Genomic DNA, 20,892 nt, shown 5'->3' on the forward strand with positions numbered 1-20,892 from the left:
CGGCGGAGAGAACAGGTCAGTGCTTTTGTGAAACCGCAAGGATAAAACGAGCTGAGATGGAAGAAGAAACAGAGAAGAGTGAAAATGAAACAGAGAAGGGTTCGCCGGCGCTTAAGATTTCATGCCGGAGAGCAAGAGGCCGGGGAGAAGATGACGACCAAGATCGCCATAGGTTACGGTGTGAAGAAGAAAATGGTTTAGTTTTTTTCTATTTTTTACCTTTGTTGTTTCTACCTTATGTAAAAATAATATTTTAAAAAATATTAATTAGAATTGTTTTATCTTAAGTTTTCTAGTTAGATAATTATAGAGGGATTTTCGTATTAACACTACCTAATAGTTCTAAGGGGACATATTCTCAAAAACAATTATAAAGGGGACAATAGTCCTGTGTTTTGGTTCCAAATTAGCAAATTTTTCCTTAATATATCTTCAATTTTAGGAAAATGATTTGATAGCACAATGAGTCAGCGATCGTCGACGTGTACCCAATTATAGGATAAGTATGACACACGTATTTAGATTTATCTGGAAGTTATGTTTTTATATAACATTTTTTGTAAATTATCATAATTAGAATGTATTGATTTGGTATTTTGTTTTTTCTACATTTGCTTATTATTCTCCTAATATTGAAGATTTAATTTTGATAGTTTAAATGGAAACTTAACATTTGCAGAAGCGAATCCATCAACTTTGGAAAAAAATCTTAATATAAAATTTGTTTTCTAATCTTGAAATATAATTTCTTTTTTTTATAAGAATATTTAAAGGTTAATACTGTTAAAATAAGCTTAGCTTTGCACTATGTTATTATGAAACAAATCCATTTGTAGGATAATATCTACATATATATTTTCCAAATATTTCCTAGTTTGTTTTTTTCATTTTCATTTTTATTAATCATTCACTGGAACTATCAATATTTACAAGGTCTTTTTGTTTAGGGTTGTCAAGACTCTATATATACCAGACAATAGTGTGTCAAAATTCACACACTCATAAACAAAAGAAAAATCTAAAACAAATATAATAAGAAAATGTCTGCAAAACAGATCCTCCAAAAGTTCGACAAGAACAACGACGGCAAGCTCTCACTGGAGGAGTTCCGTGAAGCGGCTCTTGCTTTCTCTAAGAACATTCCTGATGAAGAAATCACAAAGATGTTCAAGGAATTTGACGTGGATGGTGACGGTGAGCTTGACGCTGACGAGTTTACTTTGTGCATTAATAACATGTTGAAGGAAGCTTTTGATTTTTGTGATACTGATGGTGACGGAAAGGTAACAGCAAGTGAGTTCCATGCGGCCATGACTGGGCTTGGGGAGGACTTCACAGAAGAAAAATGTGCAGAGATGGTTCAAGCCGTGGATGCAGATGGTGATGGTTATGTTAGCTTTGAGGAATTTATGGCTATGATCATTGGCGAGTTTAAGAAATGAAGGATGACTGGTCTGCTTGTTTAGTAACTATGTTTGCTTATCCTTATTGATGTGTATTGTCATCGGTTCAGAGATTTCTCGACCGTGTCTTGTCTTTAAAAATAATTTCAAGTGCATGCTGTTAAATACTGCACTTGCCAAATGTCATGTGGGTATTTAGCAATGATTATTGAAATCTAAAATAATTTTTGTTAAACATAAAATCAACTGAAGAAAATGTTTATATACAAAGCCGAAAAATATGTTTATGTACAAAGTCTAAAATTGCGACCTATTAGTTTGTGCTCGGTGTAATATAAGAGGATCTCCGAGATATTATAACTGGTATAAGAACATTTTGCAAGACATTATATCAGAAACTCAAAGAGCCTTTGTTTCGGGTGAGATTGATCTCCGACAACATTTGATTTAGGCCTGGGCATAATATTCGTAACCCGAAATCCGAACCGAACCCGAACCGAAAAACCCGATTCGTATCCGGTCCAAAATGTAAAAAATATCCGAATGGATCTTGTAAGGTGGTACAAAACATATCCGAACCCGAAGTGTTAATAACCGAACCCGAACGGGTAACCCGAAAAAACTGAAAAAACCGAAAAATCCGAAAAAATATCCGAAGAAACCGATCCGAATGTCCAAAATAATATACAATATAATTATATGAAACATGAATATATACTTCAAATATTCAATTTTATATTTATTTTGATATGTTATCTAACAATAAGTATTTAAAATTTAAATAACTACCTTAAATACTTAATTATATATTTCTTATGTTTTACTTTTAAATTTTAGATTTTATTTCAGATATATCCGAACCGATCCGATATAACCCGAATCCAAATGATATATGATTACTTTATGGGTTCTATGATGTGATACAAAACCGACCCGAACCCGATGTGTTATATCCGAACCCGATCCGTACTTGCAAATTTACTAGAATGAGACCTAGGAGGTGTTATAAAAAAGAACCGAAATCCGAAAAACCCGATCCGAATGCCAACGGGTACCCGAACGCCCAGGCCTAATTTGATTGCTCGTGAAATAGTTTAAAGTCTCCGGACAAATGATATAGTATCTGATGGTTTTATGGAGGTTAAGATAGACATGTCCAAAGTCTATGACCGGATGGAATAAGATTTCTTGGAGATACTAATGGAAAAATGGGATTTGATCGTGTTTGGATTAGATGGATCATGTCTTGCCTGATCTCAATGTCACTTTCAGTCCTCATGAATGGGAACTCGCATTCATCAAAACCGAGTGTAGTATTAGACAAGGTGATCCTCTCTCGCCATTCTTTTTGTGTCTTGTGCGCAGAAGCTTTAGTAAGTTTCCTTAATGTCAATGAATCATCGGGTTCCCTTCATGGTATCAAGTTGGCTATCTAAGTTGGCTATCTCGGGCCTTCTGTCCACCAGCTCCGCTTTGAAGACGACATTCTCATGATGTGTATGTTGTCTCAAACGTTATAGCGAGGTTTCTGGTCAGGTCATCAATCTCCTAAAACATCCGGTAATGTTGGATGCAAAAGTGCCAAAAAATACAAAGGAAGAGATTAAACATGTCATTGGAATAAAAGCAAAGGGTAGTGAAAGCTTATACCTAGGTCCCCCATTGTGTTTTAGTGGATCAAAGAGGAAGGTACTGAGTTTTATCTGAAAAAGTTTCAGAGAAAAATCCAAGGAAGGTTTTCTAAGTCTCTATCTCAGAGAGGTAAATAAATTCCTTTCAAATCAGTGGATTTTGCGCTTCTAGTGTTTGTAAATTCGTGTCTTAAGCTCCCTAAGGATGTGTGCTCCAAGCTTACTAGCGCGATGATTAAGTTTTGGTGCAACAATGTCGAAAGAGATCCCTTGAGTAGCCTGAAAAAACTATGCAAGTCCAAAGATGTGGGAAGTTTTCCATGACATCAAATTCTTCTATCAAACTTTACTTGGTAAACAAGCTTGGCGTATTTGGGACAATCTAGAATCTTTGATGGATGATGTACTTAAACACTAATACTTAGTCAACTGTTCTTTCATGGACTGGTGTTTAAGTATATGGCCGTTCCTATGTGTGGCATAGTGTCCTCCATAGTCGTGAACTCATAAAATAAGTATTGGTGTAAAGGAAGAAAATACGAAGGTCTGGTTAGATAATCGTGACACTATCCCTCACACAACACATTACTAGCATGATGCCAATGTGGACATGAATCTTTAGGTTGCTGATCTCATTGATGATCCATCTCATTCATGGAACATGGACCGTATCAGACATATCATTAGTGAGGAAGATGTCACCTTAGTTATAATACAGTAATCTCCCTTTCGCATGAGGACTCTTTTGTTTGGGGTATCGCAAGCTTTGAAGCTACACAGCAAGGAGTGGATATAAGCTGGTAAAAACTGTGAATGACCTTCGCTTCCCCCCCTCCCCAACCAAATCAGCTTCATCCCTCTTAAAATAAAAACAATTTATGTTGAGGGCACTTCCAGGTGCGTTAGCAGTCAGGGGAAGATTGTCTTTGAGGGGCATTGTGACTGATACCTACTGCCCAGTGTATGGCTCCAATCAGGAAACTATATTTCATGTTTTCTTTCATTGCAGAGTGGCTCGAGATACGTGGGGGAGATAATCATTTCCACTTCATCTAGCCGATTTTTCCATAAACTCATTCTTCCTCAACTACCATCATTTACTCGCATGCAGCAAGAAGCAGGATATGCATGAGAGGCTCCAATTCCATGGATCCTTTGAAAATTTTGGAAAACTCGAAATGCTTTCTACTTTTAGAAAACTCCATCTGACACTGAATCAATCTTCTCTAAGGTGTTATTGGTTTATATATTTTGATTGATTTAGAAATTCATATAGTATTTATAAATCCAAGTAAAATATGCAAATCCGGAGGTTTTTCCTCGGATCTGAGTCTTTGTATTTTTAACTAAAAAATCCAAACAAATCCATTCAAATTCATTATAAAATCAAATATATTAGTAAATCCGTACGATTGAATAACACTTGATTTGATACAGAATTTATAAATCATTAAACCAATAACACATGATTTTAATACAGATTTGAAAATCATACAACCAATAACACTAAATTTAGTTCGGATTTTCAAATCCATTAAAATACGACAACCAATAACCCCTACTAAGGTTTCAGAAGAATTTAGGTTGTATATGCATAATGGAGAAACCAGTTAGAAGAACCATGCATCAATGACAGTGCACCTCCATTATTAATCACATTTAAAGCAGTCGCCAACGTCATCCGTATACAAACAGTCAACCTGCTATAGCGGAGGCTTAAACATACATTATTAGGGTTTAAATGTTATATGATTATATCCTAAATCTTACATCACAAATGGTATATTCTTAAGATTTATTAGAAAAATAGATATCGCACAAATTGATCCAATAATCTATTTTTATTAATTTCTTTTGTTCCCTTTTATAAGAAATGAACCGGAACTTTATGTCACACTAAATAAGAATATGCATATATACACATAAAATATTTATTCAGAAATGATAACATATGAATGTAAATTTTTATTTTATATTAAAACATATATATGTGGGATTATCTAAAATTATATATTTCAAAAATCTCAGTTAATTAAATATTGAAAACCTTTAAATAATTTTTTGTATGAATATGAGGTTTTATTCGGCATGATGAAACTATTAGTAATGGGTTTATCACATTCCATAAATACCTTTCTACATTAAAATTTGACTTATGTAAACAAAGGAAAGTCGGGAAAGAAAATGAAGTCGCTTGGGAAGAAATATTGTTAAACGAAGAAAAAAAAAACTAGGAAAAAATCAAAGAAAACCGACATCAAACATGTATAAATTTGTAGGGATAATTTGAAAAATACCTTATTTAGGATTTGAAATTTGATAATTGCATTTTCTATTTCAACTTTTGAAAAATACACTTTCTTAATTATGATTTGACCTTTTTACCCAAGATATAATTCGAAATTAATATACAAATTCGAAATTAATAAAATAATATCATTAAAATTAGATAGATATGTGTATTGAGATAAATATGTTATTTTACCTCCTGCTCTTGTATTCACCATGAATTTCCATGATCCTTTATTCATCTTCCACTCTCCCAACACTCCTGCCAAATGCAACATGATTTTCCTAAAAGAAAAAAAAACCAGATTTGTCAGAATAAAAGAGAAGCAGAATTAGAAATCTGATTGATGAATCAACAAACCTCTTGAGATGAGAGGAAGAATCTGTTCAACTAGAGAGAAAGAATTTTTTTTTTCAGAAATAGAATGAATACGAAGAAGACGAGAAGACGAGACCGTCTTGCGTTCTTTAATTTTTTTTCAAAATAAAAAAAAATAAATTTAAGATATATTAAAAAGATATGGGAAAAATATTGTGTAGTATATTTAAAAGATATTCCCTATTCTCTAACGATTTTATTTAAAAAATTGTTTTAAAAAATTGTTTAATAAGAATTGATAAATATTAAAATTGGACAATTTGGTAAATTTATATATAGATAAGTGTATTTTTCAAAAAGCTTAAAAAGGGTGTATTTTTCAAATAATATTCTTATGGAAGTGCATTTATCCAAATTTTCCCAAATTTGGTACCCTGTGCAAAAAGAATATTTTAAACGGAAAATTTGGAGAAATACATTTAAATAAACTTTAAATTTGAAAACTGCACTTTTGTATATAAAAATTCACTAAATTATCCGATTTGAATATTTAATATCATTATCAATTTTTATCATCAGAATTTATTTAATATTTAAATAAACAGTTTCAACAAGAATATAAATTTTTTAAAAAATCTTTATGATATATAAAAAAATATCTTAGTTTTTTAATTAAAAAAGAACAAAACTCTCAAATTCACCTCTATTATTAACACCAATCAAAGTGCCACGAAGGAGAAAAACGAATATTAAAACTTAAAAAAAAAAAAAATAGCTTTAAAAAAATAAAAGAACGTCGCCTGTTAAAGGAGTCGATGGCTTCCTTCATCGCCACAGAGAAGATGGAAGCTGTGTTTGTCAAGTTGAGTCTCCAATTCTATGCCTTCAAATCGAATTTTGATTTCTTCTCCAATCCAAATCAAGCCATGTCCGTCTGGTTGTACAAACATACCATGACTTACGTACTTCAAATCTAGCCATGTATGTCCGGATATCGGATTAGTGTCAAAGGGGTTTGTCAAAGAGAAAACTTCAACCACATAAGCTGTCCGCCACACTACTCCGAAGAGGTTGATGTTGAATTTTCCAGGGAATGGTATGTTTACTGAATATTCAGTGTGATGAACTTGTTGTCAAGCCAGTTTCTACTCCCACAAAGCTTGCTCTTTTCATAGCTTTGTTCTCTGCTGGGCTTGATCTCAATGTGTCCTGCAAAAAGTATCAAATTTTCACCAGTTATTGACAATGACAATCAATTCTCATGTGTTTAACTTAAATCCAACATACGTGTACGTACCAATTGTATCCACCGGCTGAGAAAGGATGTGACTCGTACTTGTCACCGTTGTCTTTGACCAGTTTGGACATAGTGTCAAATGACTCGAACTTCACACAGTATGTAACTGGAGGATGAGTTCTCGTCTCTTCCCTTATTGTTGCCGAGAGCTTCTTGTGATTCCTAGCAGGAACAGAGACAGAGCTCCTAATGTTACAAGGAAGTATCCCCACGTCCAACAATCCTTCTTCTATTACTGCTTCCGTCTCCATTAGGTTTTGAAAGTTGTAGTAAAGTTTTGCAAATCTTACTACTTCCACAATGAAAACAAGACAAAAGAAGCAGTAGACAAATATTGTTCCATAGTTTGTATTTTTTTTCTTTTCTTCGGTAAACTTTTTCTTTAGTTAACTGCGACGGCAACGTTCTTTTTTTTTAAAGCTATTTCCCCGTTTTTTTAAGTTTTAATATTATTTTTTCTCCTAATCCTACATGACACTTTGATTGGTGTTAATAATAGAGGTGAATTTGAGAGTTCACCGTAGACGGTGAACCCAAGTTTTGTTAAAAAAATAATAATCTAGAGGTGTCTTGTCTGCTTCAAAAACAAATCATTGCTTTTATTCATATAGTACTCGAACTTTATGAATCAAAGAAGATCAAGTATAAAGAATAACTCTCTTTATTAATGCTCAAGAAACTAACTCAAAACTTAAGCTCTCTTAATCTCTATCAACTCACAAGTTATGCAACATGTTTGCATCTTCTTATATAGAGATTTATAATTCCTAATTCTAATAGGTAATACAATTAGATAACTCCTAAATATTAGTATTCATATATATCCATAACTAGGTAGGATTAGGATAATGACTTCTAGCTCAAGCAATCTTCAAGCTTAATCCAACAATTCAGATGTTTGTTTCTTCATCTACGTCAAGTGTAATTCAATTTAGTAATTAATTGACGTTTTCTTCCAATTCTGTCATACACAGATGAAAGTAATCTCAAACAAAAACTTTTTTTTTTTAATTTCAAACTGTTGTTATGGATTTGTTCTTCATCTGCCTTTCCTTTTCCATTATTTTCTTCTTCTTTTTTAACGCTTTGTGTTATTGAATAAACTTGTAAAGTTCATACGTACATACCCAAAGGCCAACACGAACAAATGCAGAAAAATAAAAGTTGCAGATGATCAAGATACCAGTAGGAATCATATGACAGAGAAACTCCAGGGAGTAAAAGAGAACACCTCAGTAAACCAACAAAAAAAAAAAGAAGAGGAAGAGGAATTCGATTATCGTAAACCAGAGTTGCATAATAATTTGCAGGTAAAAATCATCCGAATTAATATTCATTTAATTTTTGTTTCCTTCGTTAGTAGTAGTTTTAAGGAGTTTTATTTTCTCTTTTATTTTTTCTTAGGGCTTTGCTATTGACAAATGACAAAAGACAAAATTAGGAGTGTTGTGTGACGAGCTTAAAGATAACGTAAGGTGCAAGCTATTAATGTATTTGATTCATTGATGATAAGAACTGATCCACGTATATCATATTATCCTGTTGACATAAGAACCTACTTGGTTATTTCACTAACCAGACGATCTCCAGCATCAGAAAATGATTTTAGAAACATGAGGTAAAAAGCTATTCTAATCCTAATTGCCACGAACGAGAATCCTCGCCCATCTCACTCCCTCTTTTGTCGCTTCCCCTTACATTTTCTTTTGTTCAAACCTCGAGACAGTTTCATTTCGATTCAAGCCTCTCTTACGAAGACTATACAGTACTTGAAGTCAGAGCTCAAACTTTCATTATCCTCAAACACTTCGAAATGACTATTTAGTTGCTCAGTTTCATGGAACCAAGCCCTCAACAACAATGATTTTTTTCTTGGATCGTACATCACAATCTTGAATACAAACGGGAAACTTTACCTCTCTAGTCCCTATTGACCTTGAAAACAATAAAAGTCGATCAACTCTACATTTGTCACGCAAAGCAAAAAACGAAGAGCAACAAAAATTTGCGTGGTGGGTTTACATATACAACTGGATCTTCCAACTAATAAAAGAAACATATTTTACCTCAGTTCTCCAAGATTAAAACGTAGGCATGATAACCAGTCAGTCGATCATCCACAAAGTTTTAAATGTCCCATGTAAATATCCATAAATCCAAAAAGATTGCAAGAAAGAAAAGAGACGTGTATGCACTTATTTCCATGGCAGGAGTTGTCGAGGAAGAAAGAAGCAGAATTTTGAGAAACTTTCCATTTCCTGAAGGAAAGCTCTATGTTCGCTACCTAGGTCTCCCGTTGATGACTAAAGCAATGAGCAAGCAAGACTATGTTCCTTTGGTGGAAAGAGTTCGTAGCAAGATCAGCACCTGTCGATTCCTCTCTTATGCCGGTCGGCTTCAGTTGATCACTCATGTGCTTATGAGTATAGTAAATTTCTGGGCTGCGGTTTTCAGGCTCCCTAGCAAGTGTATGAAGGAGATAGAACAACTTTGTGCTTCTTTTCTTTGGTATGGGCCTGTACTTAAGACCAAGGTAGCGTGGAGGGATATCAGTAAACCAAAAAATGAAGGTGGTTTGGGGATAAGAAATCTGAAAGAGGTCAATAAGGTCTATGGGTTGAAGATTATCTGGAGGTTGTTGTCTGGAGATTCGCTCTGGGGTAAGTGGATTAAGTTCTATTTGCTTAAGAAGAAGAGCTTTTGGGAAGTAAATTCTAAGAGTCAAGTTGGTTCCTTGAGATGGAGGAAGATATTGAAGATGAGAGTTGTTGCAAAAAACTTCTATCATAAGGAAGTGGGTAATGGACGTCATACTTCGTTTTGGTTTTGGTTTGATAAGTGGTCTGGAAAGGGAATGCTGTTTGATCTTTTGGAAGATAGAGGCATTATTGATACGGGTGTGAGGAAAGAAGCCACTTTAGAGGAAGTCGTTCGGTGTATAAGGAGAAGAAGAAAGCACATAAATGTAATTCTTAATGAAATAGAAGCTGAGCTGAGATTGGTAAAGGAGAAGATGAGATATAATCTGGAGGATGTTAATAAGTGGAAAGGGAAGTCAGGATTCAAAAAGAAATTCTCAACTCATGAAACTTGGTTGCTGCTTAGAGAAACTTATGGTCAATGTCCTTGGGCAAAAAGTGTTTGGTTCTCTAAGGCGACGCCAAAGTTTACGTTCATTACTTGGCTAGCATTGTTAAATAAACTTGCTACAATAGACAAAGTTGCTAGATGAAGTTTGGGAGTTAATACAACATGTGTGCTTTGTAAGAATGCAGCAGAGACTAGAGACCATTTATTCTTCGAATGTGCTTACTCTTCTCAGCTTTGGGAGCATCTCACTCTTGGTATTCTTCGAAGTGCTCACTCTAATGATTGGGCTGCTATTGTGTCGCTGATATCAGACAATTCTAGGGGTGTGAAGAGCACTTTTTGTGTGAAATATTCATTCCAAGCTGTTGTTTACGCGCTTTGGAGGGAAATGAATAGGATTAAGCACGGTGAGAAGCCTATGGCCATTACTATGCTACATAAGCTTGTTGATAAAGGGGTAAGGAATAAGCGTAGCCTGGTGAAAATGCAGAAGGGGAGGAGTATGGCTGATGGTCTCCAATTTTTGTTTGGAACTAGAGTAGAAATTTTCATATTTGGAGTTTGTGTTTTCTTGAGATAGAAGTTGAGAAGTAGTAGTTCTTTTGAAAATGTCTACACTTTGATGTAAAAAGTTTTTTTTTGGTAAATAAAATTTAACATTCATTCAAAAAAAAAATGTTCTACAAAGAAGGAAGTGACGCGAGAGCCAAACGCATATGGATGTTAAATGATTTCTCCTTGTAGACATTTGAATCCTCCTAAGCTCCATATTCTTATTTCTTGTTTTCACATCACTGAATACGTAAGCACTAAAACCGAGTGTTCTTCAATTTTTTTAAAAAATAAGTGTATACAATTCTTTGATTACGTTACTAATACTTTTCTTTTTCGTCGAAGTAGCAATACTTGAATCCAATGGTAATGGTTTTCCATTAATTTAAAAAACAATTTGTTAATATATGAGAAATTTGCTAATTTGGAATGACTTATCTTAGCTATTGTCCCCTTAAAACAAAATCAACTTTTGGCAGTTTTTGACTATGACTATCCTTACACTTTGTAAAAATTCATATAAATTAATTGAAAAGCAAAAAAAAAAAAAAAAAAAAACAGAACACGATCTTAACATACATGAGTACTTATGAAAAATATATTGGTGAAAAAATTATGTTTGATAGAGGAATTTCAATACCTCCCTAAAACTGGTAGAAGATCTGATCTTCCATCTACGGTGAAATAGATGGTAGAATCTGCTAAGAAAACTATAATCTACTGGAGTTAGAAAACGTAACTTGCCAAATTTTCATCCATCTACCATGGTAGAAAAAACAATCTACTATTCCTACTACTTTCTAAAAAATAGCAGATCCGGTGGTCTTCTTCTTAGTCTTTCTTCTACTACATGTAGTTTCTACATTCTGCTAATTTCGCTTTTAACTATTGTCGGTAGAATGTTTGATCTACGTTGTCTTCTATATCTTTCCACTGGTAGAATCCCGTTTCTGCCAAATTTGTTTCAAAATTCCGAAAATTAAGGCCAAAAATGGTTAGTAGATATTTGAAGGATCTTGAAAGTATTTTCTTTACTTTTTTAATTTTTCTTACCAAATATTGACTGCAAATCGTTTTTGGAAGTCTTCTTCCTCAACGATCTCTTCTATGTTTCTTCTCCTTTGTGTTTTGTCAATCTAGTTTACTAAGATGCATATCTATTCTTTTTGTGGTTTGTGGAACTCATCAGTTAGAAAGGGATGGAGTTTTCTTGCTGATAAAGCAAAAGGAGGTAGGTTACTGAATTCGGATGGAAGTTCAACCATTGAGAAGCTAAAGTTGATGGTTTCTGATGACTTTGGAATCGATCTAACCCTGGTCAATCTCGAGTTAAGCTACTTACCTTCTGAGTTGATTAATACTCTTGAGTCTCCTCCGGTTATCATCAGCAACGACCGGCAAGTTAAAAAATTTCTAACCTATGTGAGGACCAAACCTTCCACGCGCTTGTGTGTGTGTCTTCAGTCAAAGGATGAGAATCTCAATAGGGAGGCACATGTAAACTTGAATAACCAAGCATTTGGTGCGGCCATAATGGAGGGACATACGAATGAAAATTCAGATGTGAATTCTGGTGAAACCAATTTCGACGAACAAGACATTGAGCGGGATGAAAGTGATGATGAAAAGATGTGTGACATAAAGGGAAGCAAGGGACATAATGTACGATTTGCTTTGTTGGATATTGTGAAGAAGGGTCAACATTTTAGCAATAAAATGTTACTAAATGCGACATTCGAAATCTGTGCAATGAAACATAATTTCGACTATAAAGTCGTCAGATCGGATACCAAAATTTGGTATATTCGGTGTGCAGATGAAGATTGCAGCTGGCGAGTTCGTGCAGAAGGGTTAAAGGGTTCTTCATATTTCATTATCAGAAAATATGTTGCTGAACATTCATGTGCTCCATCAGCAAGGAACAAATCTGTAAGGACAGCTTCAGCAAAAAACAATTGGTAATCTGATTATGCATAAGTACGATGGTGTGAAGGCGGGGCCAAAATGTAATGATATCATTGAGCTTATGCGTGGTGAGCATGGGATCAAGGTGTCCAAGTCTTTAGCGTGGGATGCGCGTGAGTATGCTATCAACACAATGAGAGGCATTTCCAGAAACAGGTTATGCGAAGATTCCCAAATACTTGTACATGATGAAGGAAGCTAATCCTGGGTTACATACATCTTACGAAACTGACAAGGATGGGAGATTCTGATTCCTTTTCATCTCATTTGGGCAGTGTGTCAGAGGTTTTTACAGAGCCATTCGAAAAGTTATTGTTCTCGATGGGACGTTTTTGAAGAGCAAATTCAAAGGTGTTTTACTAGTTGCTACTGCTTTGGATGGAAACTCAAATTTATATCCACTTGCATTTGGAGTTGTTGACTCAGAGAATGACCTCTCGTGGAACTGGTTTATGAGACAACTTAAAGTGGTTATTGCTGATGAGCAGAGTTTAGCTTTTTTCTTTGATAGGAATACCTCACTTGGTAAAGCTATTGCAAACGTGTACCCTCAATCTCATCATGGAATTTGCATTCACCACTTGCTGAATAATGTTGTAACTTATTACCATGGGAAAGGTTTGGTTGGTTTGGTTGCAAAGGTTTCTAAAGCTTATCGAGTTGCTGATTTTTAAAAGATTTTTACAGATATTTGCTCGATTAGTCCTGCGATTGGAAAATATCTAATAGAAGCTGATGTGAGAAAGTGGGCTCGCTGTCAATTTCCTGGTTTTAGGTTTGATATTAGGACCAATAATCCTGCTGAATCGATGAATTCTGCATTGTGTTCGCCAAGGGAGTTTCCGATCATTCCTCTACTGGACAACATAAGGGAAATCATGACTCGATGGTTTTTTGAACGGAGAACTCTGAGTTCTAAGAATTCAAAGCCATTGACCACATCTGTGGAAAAGAAGATTGATAGAAGGATTCAGAAGGGAAAGACGTTTGCAGTTTACCCGACTAACGATTACCAGTTTCTGGTTCGTGGAGACAAAATTGAATGTATGGTTGATTTGGTGAGACGCACATGTTCTTGTGGAAAATTCGACTTGTTAAAGATCCCATGCAGGCATGCCATAAAATTCGGTTTTAGTGTAGGCAGACAAGTTCACAGTCTGACTGACGAGAAGTACACAACCTCTTCTTGGATCTCAGTTTACGAGGAAAGCATAAATCCGATAAGTGTTCCTGGAGATGCATGGATTGTCCCAGAACATGTGGAGAAGGCAAAATTTCTTCCTCCAGAGAGTAGAAGAGCAGCAGGAAGGAGAAAGAAACGAAGATGCAAGACAGTTGAAGATAAGATTCGTTCACAAGGAAGTAAAGGTTCCACAAAAGGTTCCACAAAACGCAAATGCAGTAGGTGTGGGATTGAAGGGCACAATAGGTCGACTTGTGATAGAGCAATATAGACCTCTCGAATTTATTTGTCTTTGGATGTTTGTTTTACTTTGGATTTGAGTTTCTCTTTGTTTGATCATTGACTCAAAATATCGAATGGGATTTGAGTTTCACTTTGGATTTTAGAGTTTCTTTGTTCTATCGATGACTTAATATAGCTTTTTCTGCAAAATGATAAGAATTTTATTACTAACTTTAATCTGAGTTACAAACCCTTTCGAAAAGCCATTGAATTATGGCTACACAACCTACATCTACCCTTTCTTCTGTCTTCTTCAAACACTTTTTCAAATCATCAATCTCTTCTTCAATTAGAGCTTGTTGTGCATCAACCCTACGAAGTTCATCAAACATAGCTTCATCAACCCACTTAAACAGATGGTCTTCTTTCTTCCTCTAAATCAAGACAAAAAAACGTAAATCTATATCAGAAACAATTAACATTCATGGAATAATCTGAGTTCAAAAATGTAAATCTAAATCATAAACCTTTAACCCTATCTCGCATCTGTAAAAACGTCTATACGGGTTCTAATCTGTCTTCGAAAAGTATGTCACAATCCCTTTGCCACACCAACATCTGGATGGGATTCCATCAATTGATCTTCTTTGCGACGTCATATCGAGAATCTAAGAGGAAAGGGTAAACAACTTTAACGGAGACAGAGTACTTTGACTTCATTTCAGGTATGGGGTTTACTTAAGGTATAGATATGATCTTAGGGTTTAGGGTCTACTTAGGGTATATATACGATCTTAGGTTAAGGGTCGTGTACTTATAGTTCAGATATGATATTAGGTTTAGGGTCTACTTAGGGTATAGATACAATCATAGGTTTAGGGTCTACTTAGAGTATAGATACTGTCCAATAACATCCAATAATATCCAATAAAATCATAAAAGAGTACATAATCTAAACAAGCTCCACAACATCAGAAGTTATTGTCTTCGGAGGTGTGTACTTTGACATTCGCAACATCAGCTCGGGATTGTTTGCAGCTTCCCAAAGATCATATGCAATATTATGTCTGGCTTCATGAATGTTGTCGTCGTTCACCAGTGTGAAATCCAAGCCTAGAGCGTGACACTCGATGAATTTCAGTGCATAAACTCCACAGTCACTACTACTCTTGTTTATGAATGGCACTGGCACGTACACGACTTTATATTTAACGACGTTGAGATGCTTCTTTTTCTCAGCTGACTGGACAGCTTTTACAATCCGAGGGATAAAATTCGCAAAAAGCTCCACATCTTTATGGTGTTTCAATCCGGCACAATCAAAAACTTCAATCGTTCGAGTAACGAAATTAACGCACATAGAGATCCAGTGGTTACCGTGGACAAAAACAGGAACATACATACGGCTGACGTCCACATCCCACACAAGTCCCGTTCTTCCATGAGGAGGAAGTTGACCTGTCCCGTAGTCGTGTAGCAACCCTTCTACTTTAAACTTAGTCTTGTCCTTTTCAAAAGTGGCGTATGAACACTTCATTTGGTTACTGAAAACGCAGCTCATGAAAGCGACCTTGTTTGCCTTCCATCTTCCCAATGTTGTCCTCTCCCGGGATAAGAATAACATGACATCAATTTTCTGAAAAAAATCTTATTACCTTCTACACACGACCTAAAAGAATAAAATATAAAGTACAGAGTTATATTTTCTTACATAGTTCTCTAACCACTCTGTAGGTCCAACTATACGTGCTGACATCTCTTTTGTAAACATTGAAGGTCCAATCTGAAGTTCCCTGTGATTAATATCCCGAAGATATCAGCTACTTTGCTATTAAAAACTTTAAAAATAAGGGAAAAGGGAAAAACTCACATGGAAGTTAAGGACCACTCAACGAGTTTGACCCAAGATTCTTCGGGGACGAAAACCAAGGAGTAATCCTTATCTTTTACACGATCGTCAGGCAAATCTCTGTCCCGTAAAAATGGCAGTGAGGTTTCCTTGGGCTTGAATGAAGTCAGTGGGGTTTCCTTGGGATTCAATGAAGTCAGTAGGGTTAACCATTCCATTGGGTCATCAACCTTTGCTTTTTGGGATGGATCGAATCCTTTCACATATGAATCTTGTATAAGATTTCCCATTGTCTTCCATAAATAATCTTGTGTATCCATCTCTAGATCAATGTTAGACGATTGGGAGACAGATACATTATGCAAATTCCCATGAATCTCAGACATTTCTACATCGTCTAATTTTTCATCCTGTTAATAAAACAACCCAAAACAAAATTAATACACGACCGTGAATATCATACAATCAAAGCGGCACAAAATATTACAGACTTGTGTTTGAGAAAGGTATTCACTTAGCTAAAATATTACAACATGTTACGCAACATTACAAACGGAACTTCATTTCTTGTTTACCTTTCTTTTAGAACGAGGGCTAGGCATTGCCAAAGGTTGGGGCCTCTCGGATGCAGGGACATCGTTTCTTGAAACTATAGCTGCTGCCACTGTTTGCTTGAGCTATGCAATCTCACTGTCAAGCTTGTCATAGCGATGATCCACATGCTTCTTAACCTCTTCCTTCATTGAGTTGAAGGAGGTGTTGAACAATCCCGTAATAAAAATCTTCGTTTGATCATCGAGACCAGTGTTCTGTTCTGCCGCGCGTTGGCAAAGTAGTTGTCTCTTCCTAGACTCACAACCGGGATCCTTTGCGTTCCTCGTGACCCTTCTTTTAGCTACAGGTTCAACCTGTTCTTCTTTTTCAGATACTTCTAGTTCACCTTCCACGGCAACCTCATCTTTCCCATCTATCTGATCTTGACTAGCTTCCACAGCAACATCAACCTTCTCATGTAGCTGATCTTGAGTCCGCATATCTTCCTCAACTTGCCAAACGAATTTGCTCCAATCAAATTTTGCATTGATCAAGGAAATAATTTTGTCAACTCGTTCATCTTTCTTCTCATCATCCCTTTTGAATCTCACACTAGCAACGACATCATTGTTTCCGGTATCAGATATGAATGGAAACACAACCGCTTTCTGTAAATACAAAAACAAAGAACATCAGTATTTATAAGTTATGAACAAGTAAATAAATTTGATGTTTATGTTCACCTTTCCAAGTGCAGTCTCTAGAGCAGTGATATCATGATAAGAAACCTTTCCATTTCCATACAGTTCTTTCCATACAGTTCTGACATCTCACACTGGTTATGCCTTCCTTGTACTTTTGACCCAGCAAAGTCCCAATGTCTGGAATCGCCTCCATAAGCCAAATCTGTAGGGCATAGGAGAATCCATCTAATACATAACTGTTCTTCTTCAACTTGAACCTTGCTTTCTTTATGGAATCCAGAAGCAGATCGTAGGCATGAAGACCCCACGGATACTTCCTCAGTTTATCAAAATCCATCACTAATTTTATGTATGCATGAGGGATATTGATCTTCTCATCCTTAGTCATCAGAAAACAAATAACACAAAGGTAGACTAGTCTGACCCTGTCCACACGCGACCAGTCCTTGCACTCCGTAAGATGCTTCAGCCTAATTGTCTTCATGTCTACTTCTCCATTTTGCTTCAGCAAAGTGTCCCAAAACCCCCTTATCATTTCTCAAAGCTTCAAAATCAGTGTCTTTGTCTGCTTCACATTTGAGACCTGTCACAGCGTAGAACTCTTGCATAGAAAACCGAAGAGGCTTTCTAGCAAAGCTAAACCATAACTCGTGACGCTTTGAAATGTCTAGCATTTTGCAGATGAAGCTGTGAATAACCTTCCCTGAGTATAGAGTTCATGCTCATTAATAGCCAAAATCGGACCAAATACAAGGTCTCTCAAAACTTCATTATACTCATCCTCAAGTTGCTTCTTCAGTAGCCCCAGAACTGTCAACCTACAAGTGTTGTTAATCTTATCAACATGATGCTCAGCCCCTGCTTCAGCTATGAGTTTTGGAAGCTCAATTTCCATTCCTGTTAACCACAAAAACACACGGTTACATGTCTATTCACAAAAGCACACGGTTACATTTCTCCACATCATGCGCAAAACATAATCACACAAAGGTGCAATAAGGTTAGATCATTGATGAACTTAAATCAGTTTCTTACATCGAATATATGTTCTAATCAAACCCATTTTCTATTTCTAAAGCATGTACATAAACAAAATCAAAAAAATAAAAATTGGGGATCTCAAAACCCTAACCTTCAATTACAAAAGGATTAATGGTGTTTGAGGAAGGACAAAAGGAGTAGAGCTATTGGTCACAAACGCGAATGATTATCTTGTTCTGGCGCCGTTTATCGTCGCGTTTTTCGTCGGCGGAGAGAACAAGGTCAGTGCTTTTGTGAAACCGCAAGGATAACGAGCTGAGATGGAAGAAGAAACAGAGAAGAGTGAAAATGAAACAGAGAAGGGTTCGCCGGCGCTTAAGATTTCATGCCGGAGAGCAAGAGGCCGGGGAGAAGATGACGACCAAGATCGCCATAGGTTACGGTGTGAAGAAGAAAATGGTTTAGTTTTTTCTATTTTTTACCTTTGTTGTTTCTACCTTATGTAAAAATAATATTTAAAAAAATATTAATTAGAATTGTTTTATCTTAAGTTTTCTAGTTAGATAATTATAGAGGGATTTTCGTATTAACACTACCTAATAGTTCTAAGGGGACAATATTCTCAAAAACAATTATAAAGGGGACAATAGTTCTGTGTTTTGGTTCCAAATTAGCAAATTTTCCTTAATATATCTTCAATTTTAGGAAAATGATTTGATAGCACAATGAGTCAGCGATCGTCGACGTGTACCCAAATTATAGGATAAGTATGACACACGTATTTAGATTTATCTGGAAGTTATGTTTTATATAACATTTTTTGTAAATTATCATAATTAGAATGTATTGATTTGGTATTTTGTTTTTTCTACATTTGCTTATTATTCTCCTAATATTGAAGATTTAATTTTGATAGTTTAAATGGAAACTTAACATTTGCAGAAGCGAATCCATCAACTTTGGAAAAAAATCTTAATATAAAATTTGTTTTCTAATCTTGAAATATAATTTCTTTTTTTTATAAGAATATTTAAAGGTTAATACTGTTAAAATAAGCTTAGCTTTGCACTATGTTATTATGAAACAAATCCATTTGTAGGATAATATCTACATATATATTTTCCAAATATTTCCTAGTTTGTTTTTTTCATTTTCATTTTTATTAATCATTCACTGGAACTATCAATATTTACAAGGTCTTTTTGTTTAGGGTTGTCAAGACTCTATATATACCAGACAATAGTGTGTCAAAATTCACACACTCATAAACAAAAGAAAAATCTAAAACAAATATAATAAGAAAATGTCTGCAAAACAGATCCTCCAAAAGTTCGACAAGAACAACGACGGCAAGCTCTCACTGGAGGAGTTCCGTGAAGCGGCTCTTGCTTTCTCTAAGAACATTCCTGATGAAGAAATCACAAAGATGTTCAAGGAATTTGACGTGGATGGTGACGGTGAGCTTGACGCTGACGAGTTTACTTTGTGCATTAATAACATGTTGAAGGAAGCTTTTGATTTTTGTGATACTGATGGTGACGGAAAGGTAACAGCAAGTGAGTTCCATGCGGCCATGACTGGGCTTGGGGAGGACTTCACAGAAGAAAAATGTGCAGAGATGGTTCAAGCCGTGGATGCAGATGGTGATGGTTATGTTAGCTTTGAGGAATTTATGGCTATGATCATTGGCGAGTTTAAGAAATGAAGGATGACTGGTCTGCTTGTTTAGTAACTATGTTTGCTTATCCTTATTGATGTGTATTGTCATCGGTTCAGAGATTTCTCGACCGTGTCTTGTCTTTAAAAATAATTTCAAGTGCATGCTGTTAAATACTGCACTTGCCAAATGTCATGTGGGTATTTAGCAATGATTATTGAAATCTAAAATAATTTTTGTTAAACATAAAATCAACTGAAGAAAATGTTTATATACAAAGCCGAAAAATATGTTTATGTACAAAGTCTAAAAATTGCGACCTATTAGTTTGTGCTCGGTGTAATATAAGAGGATCTCCGAGATATTTATAACTGGTATAAGAACATTTTGCAAGACATTATATCAGAAACTCAAAGAGCCTTTGTTTCGGGTGAGATTGATCTCCGACAACATTTGATTTAGGCCTGGGCATAATATTCGTAACCCGAAATCCGAACCGAACCCGAACCGAAAAACCCGATTCGTATCCGGTCCAAAATGTAAAAAATATCCGAATGGATCTTGTAAGGTGGTACAAAACATATCCGAACCCGAAGTGTTAATAACCGAACCCGAACGGGTAACCCGAAAAACTGAAAAAACCGAAAAATCCGAAAAAATATCCGAAGAAACCGATCCGAATGTCCAAAATAATATACAATATAATTATATGAAACATGAATATATACTTCAAATATTCAATTTTATATTTATTTTGATATGTTATCTAACAATAAGTATTTAAAATTTAAATAACTACCTTAAATACTTAATTATATATTTCTTATGTTTTACTTTTAAATTTTAGATTTTATTTCAGATATATCCGAACCGATCCGATATAACCCGAATCCAAATGATATATGATTACTTTATGGGTTCTATGATGTGATACAAAACCGACCCGAACCCGATGTGTTATATCCGAACCCGATCCGTACTTGCAAATTTACTAGAATGAGACCTAGGAGGTGTTATAAAAAAGAACCGAAATCCGAAAAACCCGATCCGAATGCCAACGGGTACCCGAACGCCCAGGCCTAATTTGATTGCTCGTGAAATAGTTTAAAGTCTCCGGACAAATGATATAGTATCTGATGGTTTTATGGAGGTTAAGATAGACATGTCCAAAGTCTATGACCGGATGGAATAAGATTTCTTGGAGATACTAATGGAA

The 20,892-nt window shown here is 35.4% G+C and overlaps 4 protein-coding genes across 4 annotated transcripts; 2 read left to right on the forward strand and 2 right to left on the reverse strand.

Annotated features, from left to right (window-relative positions):
- The first annotated feature begins 922 nt into the window (after window positions 1–922).
- On the forward strand, window positions 923–1,684 carry LOC125594369 (probable calcium-binding protein CML34). The gene has a single exon (XM_048770635.1). The coding sequence runs from the start codon at window positions 1,041–1,043 to the stop codon at window positions 1,440–1,442; it is 402 nt and encodes a 133-aa protein (XP_048626592.1). The 5' UTR covers window positions 923–1,040; the 3' UTR covers window positions 1,443–1,684.
- A 9,454-nt stretch (window positions 1,685–11,138) lies between these two features.
- Window positions 11,139–18,978, reverse strand: LOC125594370. The gene is made up of 3 exons (XM_048770636.1): window positions 15,822–18,978; window positions 15,663–15,744; window positions 11,139–15,587 (listed from the first exon to the last, which is right to left on the reverse strand). Exons 1-3 carry the CDS (start codon window positions 16,184–16,186, stop codon window positions 14,904–14,906), a joined length of 1,131 nt encoding a protein of 376 aa, XP_048626593.1. The 5' UTR covers window positions 16,187–18,978; the 3' UTR covers window positions 11,139–14,903.
- On the reverse strand, window positions 16,478–17,375 carry LOC125594368. Its single transcript, XM_048770634.1, has 2 exons — window positions 17,139–17,375; window positions 16,478–17,002 (listed from the first exon to the last, which is right to left on the reverse strand). The coding sequence occupies exons 1-2, from the start codon at window positions 17,373–17,375 to the stop codon at window positions 16,478–16,480; spliced, it is 762 nt and encodes a 253-aa protein (XP_048626591.1).
- A 226-nt stretch (window positions 18,979–19,204) lies between the features above and the next one.
- On the forward strand, window positions 19,205–19,966 carry LOC125594371 (probable calcium-binding protein CML34). Its single transcript, XM_048770637.1, has one exon. It carries the CDS (start codon window positions 19,323–19,325, stop codon window positions 19,722–19,724), a length of 402 nt encoding a protein of 133 aa, XP_048626594.1. The 5' UTR covers window positions 19,205–19,322; the 3' UTR covers window positions 19,725–19,966.
- Window positions 19,967–20,892: the final 926 nt, after the last annotated feature.

The sequence above is a fragment of the Brassica napus genome, assembly GCF_020379485.1.
Source record: "Brassica napus cultivar Da-Ae chromosome A6 unlocalized genomic scaffold, Da-Ae chrA06_Random_23, whole genome shotgun sequence".
In the NCBI taxonomy this organism is placed as follows: domain Eukaryota; kingdom Viridiplantae; phylum Streptophyta; class Magnoliopsida; order Brassicales; family Brassicaceae; genus Brassica; species Brassica napus.

Bases quoted from the DNA above. Each gene is read 5' to 3' on its own strand.
- LOC125594369 (XM_048770635.1), top strand. From the start codon at position 1,041: ATGTCTGCAAAACAGATCCTCCAAAAGTTCGACAAGAACAACGACGGC.
- LOC125594370 (XM_048770636.1), bottom strand. From the start codon at position 16,186: ATGTCTGAGATTCATGGGAATTTGCATAATGTATCTGTCTCCCAATCG. The intron at 15,745-15,821 runs GTGAGTTTTTCC...TATTAATCACAG, and splicing joins GAGTGGTCCTTAACTTCCAT to GGAACTTCAGATTGGACCTT. The intron at 15,588-15,662 runs GTAAGAAAATAT...GATTTTTTTCAG, and splicing joins CAGAGTGGTTAGAGAACTAT to AAAATTGATGTCATGTTATT.
- LOC125594368 (XM_048770634.1), bottom strand. From the start codon at position 17,375: ATGGATTTTGATAAACTGAGGAAGTATCCGTGGGGTCTTCATGCCTAC. The intron at 17,003-17,138 runs GTATGGAAATGG...TTGTATTTACAG, and splicing joins AGAACTGTATGGAAAGAACT to AAAGCGGTTGTGTTTCCATT.
- LOC125594371 (XM_048770637.1), top strand. From the start codon at position 19,323: ATGTCTGCAAAACAGATCCTCCAAAAGTTCGACAAGAACAACGACGGC.